The 12391-nt window shown below is 37.5% G+C and overlaps 1 protein-coding gene across 1 annotated transcript in view; it reads left to right on the top strand.

Annotated features, from left to right (window-relative positions):
- Positions 1–12391, top strand: part of mocs3 (molybdenum cofactor synthesis 3) — a 68941-nt gene that overhangs the window by 35687 nt on the left and 20863 nt on the right. Inside the window, exons 8-12 of the mRNA XM_072580545.1 lie at positions 291–353; positions 2055–2218; positions 10537–10584; positions 10867–10963; positions 12020–12130. Of these exons, the coding sequence (XP_072436646.1) occupies positions 291–353; positions 2055–2218; positions 10537–10584; positions 10867–10963; positions 12020–12130 (483 nt within the window). The remainder of the gene's footprint in view (positions 1–290; positions 354–2054; positions 2219–10536; positions 10585–10866; positions 10964–12019; positions 12131–12391) is intronic.

Here is a 12391-nt window from a genome sequence, read left to right as displayed (position 1 = left end):
TTTGAAGCTTTTATTTACATTTAAACCAGGTAAGCCAAATCCATTTTTAAAATTATTCATTCATAGGATGCGGGTATCACTGGCAGGCCTGCATTTATTGTCCATCCCTAATTATTGTTGAAAATGAGGCAATGCCTTTATAAATGACTGTAGTAATTGCATTTAGATGATGTGATGTTAGGAAGGTAGTTGCAGGATTTTGCTAGCTATGTTTGAAACACAATGCTCACTTAACAAAAAAAAAATTCAGGTAACAGTGTCAACCTAACAATATATTTTTCATATTGTAGTGCCTGGGATTCTGGGATGTATTCAGGCGCTGGAGGTGCTGAAGATTGCGTCAGGGATAGGATGTATCTTTTTAATTCCTTACCACTGTAAGGTAATAAAATGTTCCTGTGAAATGCACTAGTGCATTGAGGTACCCATTGATAAAAGTGCAGTTGCTGAAAGAAAACTTTTTAATAATGTTCACAGATTACAAGTGGTACCAGTAAATTCTGAAAAGCTAACGATCTGAGTTATACAACCAAGGCCAGTAATAACGAAAGGGTGATGCAATACGATACTGCCCCCTTGTGGCATTAGGCAATTATTGGTTGTATCACCCAAGAAACTTCTCACCATAAAACCATTGCACAATATTTGAAAACAAAGTGAGGCCTTAACATTTTTCATTCCACATCTAACTTCCAATTTCCTGATTTTCTCCATCTTTTTTTTCCTAAATTGCTGGCTTGATTTCTAAAACAAAAAAAATCAAAAATTAATGATCTGTAAAGAATCCCTACAGTGTGGAAACAGACCCTTCGCCTCAAAAGGTCCACACAGACCCTCCGAAGAGTAACCCACCCAGACCCATTCCCCTACCCTACTACTCTGTTTTATCTCTAACCTCCACATCCCTGAACACAATTGGCAATTTAGGATGACCAATTTACCTAATCTGCACATCTTTGGACTGTGGGAGGAAACCAGAGCACCCACAGAGGAAACCCACGCAGACACTGAAAGAACGTGCAATCTCCACACAGATCGTCACCCGAGGCTGGAATCGAGCCCAGGTCCCTAGTGCTCCAAGACAGCATGTTATATTTTTGCCAAGAACAATATGCTGTAGATGCTAGAAATCTTTTTTTAAAACCAGAAAATGCTTAAAAATACTGTTGGCAGCATTTGCAAACAGTAAAACAAATTGGGTTTGAGATTAACAATCTTGCATGTTGGACTTGTACAATTTTGTTCCCAATTTCATTGTATGTTGTTTCCGCCTTGAATGTGGGACGTTTAAAATGACAGGAAAGTAAAATACTTTGACCAGGAGCAACTTTTCTCCAGCCTCCTCAATCTGATGGTAATTGATCAGGTTAGCAATGATACTGTTCCTCTGCTGTCTCACCCAGTTGGATACTGTTCGTGTATGAAGACTTAATTGGGACTGACAGATTATTTGAAATGATAAAAGGATTGGATTATATGAGATGAAATGATTCAAAGTATGCTTTAACATTTATTCAGTGTTACTATTAGCACTTGTGATGTTTGATGAAATCATTGCAGATATTTGTTGAAGTAACAGGATGACCCTTTCCTTTGATATGTACCAGTAATAATAGTAATATCAAGTGATGGTTCCTTTTTTTTACTTTATTGTTTCAGCTAAATTCAGATAGTTTATATTTTATTTTTCTCCTCTACTTTCTGGTGGACATGAACCATTCCCTGACCATAATGTTGTACTGCAATTGTGGGCTGAATGTCTATTCTACAGCAAAATAAAATTTGCTAATTCAATGCTTTACATAATCCCTATTCACATGCGATTTGATGATCAAAACCAAGCCAAGTGATTCCCTAACAGGTAAAAAGTGATCTTCTATCGGTTAATCTGTATGAAATTGAGCAGTTTTCTTTTTTTAAACTGTCTGTGGGGATGCATTTTATCAGCTCCCAGCTGTATACAAAGCTGGAATCTTACACTGGGAATAAATTAACCTGTTTCCTGTGACGGAAGTATGCTCTCCTAGCTTGGTCCTTAACGATAACCTGTTCAGCATCTTACAGCCAACAGATGTTAATATTTGATGCACTGGAAGCTCGATTTCGCACAATTAAGCTTCGGTCCAAGCAGCCAACATGTGCGGTGTGTGGTGAGAATCCAACGGTGAAAGATCTGATTGACTATGAAAAATTCTGTGGCTCAGCAGCAACAGATCAGGTTAGAAACTTCTATTGTCTGAAAATAAAAAACATTAAAGAGGTCCAAAGGTGAAAGAGAACACTATATTGACATTGTAACTGCTCCATACTTCTGAATGATATAAACTCATCGTTATTTTCACTTTAAAGTTTGCATTTGCTGTCACATTTGTGAATATTCTTTCATAATAATTTAATCTCTTGCCTCTATTTAGTTTACATTTCTGTTATTCCATTCATTTGGGTGCTCTAGCACTGTTTTCCAATTATGATTGAAAGAAGGTAAACTTGTTGGTAGATCCTTGGCACTGCTCTTCTGTAGCAGCGTGGGTTTGCAAGAGGGAGGAAACAGGTGTGGGAAAATATAATTTTGCTTTTTGAGAGGTTGACATGTCAGAAGGCTATTCAACTATTTGCTTTATATTATCCATTAAATCATGGTTGATCTTGGTGGCTTCAAATCCATTTACACGCCATAAACCTTGATATTTTCCCTTATCAAAGAGCTATTGAGTGTAGTCTTCAATTTTAAATTGACTCTGCTTCCACACCTTTTGAAAGAAGTAGTTCCAGATTTTAATTATCTGTATTATTTTCTGATTTTACTTCTGGCTGGCTTGATTTATTTGTAATTGTTGTGGGTAAATCTTCACAAACCTCCTTTTAATTTGGCTACTTGCTACTTCTTAATAAGTCTCTCAGACAATCAAATACTGAACCAATTATTTAAACATGTAGCGACCAAAATAAGACCCCTTGAGTAAGCAAGTTAAGCATCACAAGTGAACTTGGCTTTGTCTGACTAAGTAGTGGAATTTAGCAATGATTCCACCAACTGCCTGTCACTGGAAGTGTACAGGTTTCGATTCTTGTGCAATGCTGTTCTTTGAAGTTCTGCGACTGAATTATTCAGGCATTGAATTCTTGTACAAGTTATTGTCCTTTTAAGTATGTAGTGTGATATTATTGTTTACTCTTTTTTTTGGATTCTTTGATCCACAATATTTTAAGTCTGCAGTTACCATTTTATCAGAAATATAGAATCCTTACAGTGGGGAAGCAGGCCATTTGGCCCATCGAGTCAACACCAACCCTCCAAACAGCATTCCACTCAAACCCAGCCCCTTAATCTATCCCTGTAACCCCACATTTATCATGGCTAATCCATCTAGCTTGCACATGTTTGGACAGTGGGAGGAAACCCACACAGACAAGTCATCCAAGGTTGCAATCAAACCTGGTTTGCCGGTGATGTAAGGCAGCAGTGCTAAGCACTGAGCCACCATGCCAGCCCTTTTGTTCCTTGATAAATTTGGCTAACTGTCTGTTTGAACGCTTTAAGTTATTTTGCTGGGCAATCACTTATCCTTTTGGCATAAACAGATGTTATCAAGGAAATGTCAAAAGGTTTTGTTCATGTAGCTTCAACTCCTCCCAAACATGGCTAAATGCTTTCAATTCCTGTATACGTTTGCCCTTGTCTTTAAAAGTATATTCAAGACAGTTGTTATTCTTCTCTCTGTGTGTAACAGTTATCTTTTGATTCTTTCAATCAATGAACAGTTATTAAAGTTCTGAAGTTTATAATATCACATAATTATTCTCCCCTGTTCTGGATTCTCTTAGTTTTTTTTCAACTCCAGTGATTCCCTTTTTAATATTTGATTACTTGATAACATAGTCATACAGTTATAGAGTTGTACTGCATGGAAACCGACCCTTCTGTCCAACTTGTCCAAACTGATCAGATATCCTAAACTAATCTAGTTCCATTTTCCAGCACTTGGTCTGTATCCCTGTAAACCTTTCCTATTCATGTATCCATGGTCACATTGTTAGTCTGGTACAAGGTTAATTTGCCCTTGAGTTTATTTTAGAGAGGGGCTAATTTGGCTTGGCTCCATTGTATCTGAAGTTTGAATGGTTCATTGGGGCCTCGTTGTTTACCCTAACAGACAGTGCTTCTGGCCAAAAGCTTGAACGGTCTTTTGAAAAACTGATATAGTCGAGGTGGTGTGGCCAGCTCTATTGTTGTGCATTTCAATTCCATTCAGGAGTGAGTTGAGTAAGAGTGTCAGGGGAAACAGGAAGCCTTCTCTCAATGATTTCCAAGTGTAAGTTGCCTGTGCCATTGTTTACTGTTTGTGATAAGGGCTGTGTGTATTGGGACTATTGCAAGTATTTTTGGAACAACATCATTAAGTTCGGTTTGGGTAGGATAAATTATCAGGTATTCTGTTTTCTGTTCTTTATGTTTCATACCATAACTTTGTAAATAAATTGTTTGTTTAAAACTTGGCAGACGATCCAGCTAATTTACTCCAGCAATATCCATTATACACCTAGCTAAACAAATAGCAAAGTTACAGTCTGAACTACCAGCTTAAAAATAGTTTTGAGGGGTCTGGCCTCATCCATAACAGATTAAGGGACGTTTGTGGGATTCAAACAGCAAGTGGTAGGTGTTAGTGTCTTTTACTTTGGGTGTTGATTTGGTTGGATTAAACAGCGCTCGAATAGCAATGGCTCTTTCAGTGACCGAGTAGTTTCTGGAGGTGGAGGAAGTGACCTTGGAGATTTTACAAAAGGCAAATAAGACCAAGCTGCGGGGTTGAAGCTACCTCGTAATGGGAGGAAAGAGGAGATGATTTCAGCAGTAGCTCAGTACTTAGATTTGCTTGGAACACCATCCGGGTCTGCAGAGATGGCAAGAATTCAATTGCAAATGAAGCAGCTTGAGTTAGAGGCAAGAGGGAAGGAAAGGGTGACAGAAATGAAACAGTTTGAGTTAGAATTAAAATCTGAAGAAAACGAACAAAGGGTTTAGGAGAAAAGAAAGAAAAAGAGAGAGAGTTTGAACTTCAGAAACTAACACTTATAAAAGGAATCAGCTTAAAAGATAAAGGGTGAAGGTACGTTTATTGTGGAAGAGCAGAGAGTTAAGACGGCAAGGTTAGCAGTTGAAGTGGCTGATGACTATGAGTTGGTCTATAAACCATGATTTGGCTTCCTGAATCAATTTAAATCCATGAGAGATAGAAGCCCTCCATTTCTTCCTTTCACACCATCCCAACCAGTACCCTTCCACTGACACCCTCATCTGCCTTGCTGAATTGGTCCTCACCCTTGACTTCTCCTTCCAATCCTCCCACTTCCTCCAGAGCAAAGGAGTAGCCATGGGCCCCAGCTATGTCTGCCTCTCTGTTGGATGCAGCTATGCCGTCCCTCACCTTTTTCTCCACAACATCGATGACTGTATTGGCACTATCTTGTGCTCCCACGAGGAGGTAGAACCACAGACTGAATCCGAATGTAGTTGTACATGTTTGCATGTTTATAGTTAGTGAATGTATATGTGTTTAAAGTACTAACCGATTTCTTTTTTAGGATTTTGAAAAAGAAGCTATCTTTAGATATTGATGGGTTTTTTTTAAGGAAGAAGGTGTCACATTGCTGGTCTGGTACAAGGTTACTTTGCCCTTGAGTTTTTTTTCAGAGAGGGGGTAATTTGGCTTGGCTCCATTGTGTCTGAAGTTTTAGTGGTTCATTGGGGCCTTGTTGTTTACCCTAACAGACAGTACTTCAAAAGACCTTTCAGGCTTTTGGCCTGAAAAACCGATATAGTCAAGGTGGCGTGGCCTGCTGTTTAGTTGTGCAGTTCAATTCAGTTCAGGAGTGAGTTGAGTAAGAGTCACAGGGGAAACAGGAAGACTTCTCACTGTCCTTCTTTCCTTATGATTCTGAACAGTAAGTTGTCTGTGCCATGACCCTTACATTAAAATGTTGCCCCTTAGATCCCTCTTAAATCTTGCCCCTCTCACCCTAAACCTATGCCCTTGAGTTCTGGACTCCCCATACCAGGGAATGGACCTTGTCTATTTACCTTATCTATACCCCTCATGATTTTATAAACCTCTATAAGGTCACCTCTCAGACTCCGCTTCAGGGAAAACAGCCCCAGCCTATTCAGCTTCTCCCTTTAGCTCAAACCTTCCAACCCTGGTAACATCCTTGTAAGTCTCTTCTAAACCTTTTTCAGGTTTCACAATATCCTTCCAGTGGAGGCAGACCAGAATTGCACACAGTATTCTAAAAGTGGCCTAACCAATGTCCTGTACAGCTGCAACATAATGTCTCAACTCCTATATTCAATGCTCTGACCAGTAAAGGAAAGCATATCAAGCCGCCTTCACCATCCTATCTACCTGCGACTCCCTTTCAAAGAACTATGAACCTGCACTCCAAGGTCTTTTTGTTCAGCAACACTCCAGATTTTTTTTAAACTCTCAAGCAAATAGAAACCAAGGTTGTGCCATCTGACCTCAATTCAACCCATTAATTCTAACAAAACAATAATTTGTAGTGCCATGGTAGTGCCTCTACCTCTGGACCCATCTCTTCTATAAGATGTCTAAGTAGGTTGATTTAAAAATGTCTACAATTAAATCGTTGGTTCTTACTGTTGAATTAAAATACCATTGAGTCAAAGGTCAAAATTCTATTAGCATTTTTGATTACATTTTGTAATATGTTTAACTAATTTGTATACAAGAGGACCTAAATCCTTTTGTTCCTCAATGGCTCCCAGTCTTGCCCCATGAAGAAGCATTCTTTTTTTACTTGGGATCCAAAACAGATAAGCTGTTTCCCACTTTTGAGCATCTATCACGTTTGCTCATTAATTCATTCTTTGATCCTTTTAATTTTCCTGCATTAACTTTGTATCATTTGAGAATTTAATTATATAACAATCCTTTAAACAAAAAAAGATAAAGAACTGGAAATCAAAAACAAAATCAGAAACTTCTTGGAAAAACTCTATTTTTTTTCTCCACAGATGGTGCCAAATCTGCTGAGTTAATGTTTTGGGTCACTGGACTTGAAACATTAACTCTGTTTTTGCTCCACAGATGCTGCAAGACCTGCTGAGTTTTTCTGGCAAATTCTGATTTTGTAACTATTCCTTAATGTCTTTAATATATGTCATAAAATGCTGAGGTTCCATTGCAGATCTGTGGGGAATAATACTTCCTTTAAACAATTGGAAGATTTCCTCCCTCCCTGTCTTCCAATTTTTTGCCAACTCGATAGCTCCAATTTAGTGCACTTTCATGTTTGGTAATCTTCTTCTGTGCAGAATCTTAACTGATGTCTTTTGAAAGTGTAATTGAGAATAGCCATCGATACTGGGTGGAATTCTCACATGGAGAATTGAGATTGTAAAATCAATTTAGCATTGTGTTGCAAACTTTTGATAGATGCAGCAGTACATTATGCTGCCACAAATATTCACCCTGACTAATATGAGAGGAAGAGGAGTCTTCTGTTTGGTGTTTGTAATTAATTCATACTTGATTTTATATGAATGGTTTAAAATTTTACTAATAATAATGAACAGAAGAAATCATCCACTGCTGTCCAGGTGACCTGATAAAATGCACATAGAACTTTTTAATTAAAAAAGTACTCTGTTAGAAATGTGTTCCTGTGCTTACTAAAAAAATTAATAATATTTTCAGAAATGGTAGCTGGCTACATTGTGGGCAAGTCACTCATTGATGAATCAGAACGTGAGGGAGACTCAAACACATTCCTCTAATAGGTAGAGATAAAATCTGCAAACTGATACATTACTGTTATTCTTATCATTGTTGTTCATATGCATTGCATTATTTCTATCCCTTGGTATCCATCAATTTGACTTGTACTGAGCCCAAGCCACAAAGTCAATCTTCTGTTTTTTTTAATGTTAGGAGCACTGGATTAAATGGACAGGGACAAGAAAGTGATACATGTTTAGAGATGGAGAACGTGGCTTGATGTGCACTTTCTATTAGTGTTTACTAAAGAAGAGGTGCTGATGAAGTATTAGCGGAAGTGGAGATGGGAGAGCTGTGAGTGAGGTGTAAATTGATAAACAGGATGCACAGGAAGTGTTGGCTGTACTTGCAGTGGGTAAATTGCTGAGCAAATGGCTTGCAGTTGAGGTTGCAAACAGAAATGCAAGTGGGGATAATAATGAAAAGACTTGCCATAGTCTTCCAAACTTCTCGAGATACAGGAGAAGTGCCAGAGGATTGAAAAGTGACAAATGTGACACTCCTGTTTAACAATGAAGGTAAGGATGTTTCTCATAACTATAGTCAGTAAGTTTAATATTAGTAGTGGATAAAGTTTGAAAAACAATTGTCAGGGAAAAGAACAACAGACTGATTGATAGATTTGAATTAATGAAAGCGATCCAGCACTGATCTGTAACAGGCAGATTATGTTTTGTGAATCTGTTTTCAATTTTTCATTGAAGAGATAGCGAAAAGGAAGACAATTGATGATGTTAGCATGGAAATAAAGGGTTGGACAGAGTATGACAAAAGGTTGGTTCAGTGTTAGCTTGGTTTAAAAATGACCTGTATAAATGAGTTGGGTTGTGGGATACAGAGAAATTTCAATATTTGCATTCAACAATCTCTAAGATGTATAAATGGTAAGGATGGTGCCAACTGACTCTCATTCGATATAGACTAGGAAAATGGGCAGACAAGTGAGAAACTGGAATTTAATAGAGGAATCTGAACTGATGAATTTTTGCAATAAATGTAGATAGTATGCACTTAGAAACACAATTTTTTTAAAAAAGCCAAATTATTTTCTTGTGCCATGAAGACTGATTCTATATTGTTGCTTAAAAGGAAGGAATATCCTAAGGAATGCTGGATAACTTTAGATATAGTATTCTTAAAATTCCTTATGAACACTTGATCACAAGCTTTTTTACAGTGTTTTTCTGGATAAACTTTATTAGCAGCCAAAAAGCTAGTTGAAAGATGTTTGCAGGTACTAGGTAAAGGAATTATGTGGGACTAGAAGATCTAGTGAAATCAGTGCCGTAAGTATAAGCACTGGGGCCCTTATTGTTTCACATCAACGGACTTGATTCAGAAACTCAACACAAATTAGTCGGATTTGCATGTGTAACTAAATTGATATGGTCAGAGTAGCGTAGCGAGTGTGTTGCTGGAAAAGCGCAGCAGGTCAGGCAGCATCCAAGGAGCAGGAGAATTGACGTTTTGGGCATGAGCCCTTCTTCAGGAATGAGGAAATTTACAAATGGTATTTAATGAATCATTGTGGATATTGGGAGAAGCTTGAGTTTTATTTCAAGTTAAATCACAAGCAGAACAATGGAATGCAGATTCTTAGAGATAAAAGAAATGTTCAGGTCGATTGTCATCAAATATATCTGCACGTTTTTAAAATTAGATGTTCAATGATCTACCTAGCAAGACAATGTGATAGACTGTCCATTTGGAGTTTACACATTCTCCTCATGTCTGCGTGGGTTTTCTTTGGGTGCTCCAGTTTCCTCCCACAATCCAAAGATGTGCAGGTTAGGTGAATTGGCCATGCTAAATTGCCCATTGTGTTCCGGGATGTTTAGGTTAGGTGCATTAGTCAGAGGTAAATGTCGAGTAAAGAGTTTGAGTGGGATACTTTTTTGGAGGGTTGATGTGGACTTGTTGGGCCGAAGGGCCTGTTTTCATGCTGTAGGGATTCTATGAAGAATTCACTGGAAATATTCAAAACTTCTAAACACACAAAATGTACTTCAAACATTGTCATGATCACGTGCCATTCACCCAGCCTTTTCTGAAAGTTGTGTTTTACCAGTACTAGCTAGAATAAATGCATCTGCCAGCTTTGCATTTCCTTGTCTTCATACAAATCCATTATGTTGTATTCCAGTAAATAAGGACTTTCAATCATATTCATTTAGTACTATATCCACCAGGTGGCCATGGTGGACACCGGCTAATGGAGTTGTCAGCAGTTCAGCTGATACTTTCACGTCTCTGTAGAGTCCTGTATGTTCATCCGAGAATGCTCTTTTTTTTCTGTATAGTTATAATTTCTTGAAATCTCTAAAAAAAAAATTGAATTGGTTTGGAGGTGTGTAATTGTTGGCAATTAGTTTTATTCATTCATGGGATCAGGCTGTCGCTGGCTGGACCAGCATTTAACCATCTGCTATGGTGGAATTTGAACCTAGGTCCCCAAAATATTACCTGGGTCTCTGTCTAGCGATTAACGCGGCTAGGCTATCACATTCCGACTTGTGGAGAGTTTTTTAAAACAGATGATAGCACGTTCTTGTACAATTTAAATTATGTCTCCTAAGTAGAAGAGGTGGTGTAACAAAAATGCCTGTCCTATGATTCCTTTATCCTATTCGAATCTGCAGTAAACTATTAATGTGTATGTTATCTGTAAAAAAGCTCTATATCCTGTTGGTTATTCTAACTCATGATCTCTCCCATTTCCTATACTTTCCAATTTTAGTGTAGGACACTTCATTTGTTAACTGGAGAACAAAGAATAACTGTCCAGGTAAGATAAGCAATTTTAACTTCCATATCAAGTATTTTCTACTTCATTGTATATGAGTTTATCAGTAGAAGTATTGTACCTGTATTTGTCAATGAAAACATGTTGATATACTACATTGTATATGCCTGATAATAAAACAAAGTTTGTGTTGATTTACGGAGGCAAGTTTTCATGTTGCAACTTATTTTGAAGTTCGTAAACTGACATCACCCACAGGAACCTATTAAATTGTTCACAAAGTCTGGCTATTAACAATTATTTTTTTCTAATCAATCACTTCAGGAATATAAACAGCTTTTGGATCAAGGTGTTCCTCATATTCTGGTAGATGTTCGTCCTCAGGTGGAAGTTGATATTTGCAAACTACCTCATTCCATTTGTATCCTTTAAATTTGTTTTGATGATCCTTTGAATTCTGGTAGGCTCAATGCTGGAATAAAATTAACAAGTGAAGAAGCTAAATAGCCCTCAAATTTCCTTTCATGTTTACATTAAAATTTCAAAATTATGACCTCAAACATTACTACTTGGGTGTTTTTGCAGATTGGTGTTCAAAAGTACAACAGAATAAACATTGTTTTTTTTAATTAACCCATGTACTGATAGTGAAAAAGATTGGTTTTCGTGCTAATCAGACAAATCATATCTTACGTTAGCACATTAGGGTAATAAATAGGATGCAGCATATAGTGTTATAGCTTGAGGAGGTGCAGAGAAAATCACCTCAGACACTGAAAGGGCACATCCTCAACCACTGTGTAAAAGGTTGTGAATTGGTCTGTACACAACCTTGTATCATCAACACAAACCTGAAAGAAAACAATAAGTATCTGTGATCCAGATTTGTGGCAGAACTGTGCTTCTGACCATTTTTATTCATCCTCTCTACCCATAATGTTTGTGTTTGGTCTTGTCTTTTTGTGTGTCTAATTGTCTGTGTATTGGACAGAAGAAGGGCTTATGCCCGAAACGTCGATTCTCCTGCTCCTTGGATGCTGCCTGACCTACTGTGCTTTTCCAGCAACACATTTTTCAGCACTGATCTCCAGCATCTGCAGTCCTCACTTTCTCCTAAAGTTTAAACTATACAATTATAGATTGGCAAATCAACTTGTCCACTTATTTCCATTGATTAAAAATAATCTGATTACAATGAGTAGTTATTTTGCTATTAATAGAAAAAAATCCTGGTTTATACATTCTGTTAACCTGAATTAAACAGTTACATAGAATTGGGCGGTTTGATGGTTTAATCCATTTGTTACATTTGTGATGCCTTTGGGAATAGTGGACTTGATTTCCAACAAACTACCCCTGTGAGTTATGACAGTAATTGCTTTAAAGGTAACCATTGTAGCTGTAAACTATGTTTTTTTTATTATTTGTTTTCAAATGCAAAGAGCACAGTACAATTGTTTCCTATACATGATGCCAGATTTTCCATTGGCTAAATTAGAGGAGAAGAATACTGAATACATGAAGCTTTTACAGAATCGCATCATCACAAGTAGAAAGGAGGCAGTAGATGAAACAGTTGCTTTCCCAGGTACAGTTCTTCCTGCATATAAAGTATACTTTATTATGTACTGGGCCTTACAAGTACAAACAATTGTGGGATTTATCTATTTAAAAGCTGAGAGCTTAACATGAAGGAGCTTTTGCAGAAACACTTGCAGTTCATTTGTCCTTGAGCTGTGTTTTCCCGTGTCTGCAATTCAGATATCCAAATTCCAATTATGATAGGGAAGTAAAATCACCAGAATATATAAAGTTTTCTTTGTTAGTAATGTCTAAATCTGCCATTGCA

The sequence above is a fragment of the Chiloscyllium punctatum genome, chromosome 11, assembly GCF_047496795.1.
Source record: "Chiloscyllium punctatum isolate Juve2018m chromosome 11, sChiPun1.3, whole genome shotgun sequence".
Classification (NCBI taxonomy): Eukaryota; Metazoa; Chordata; class Chondrichthyes; order Orectolobiformes; family Hemiscylliidae; genus Chiloscyllium; species Chiloscyllium punctatum.
Note: the sequence above shows the minus strand (reverse complement) of the source record. Positions and strands in the feature narration are given on the sequence as shown.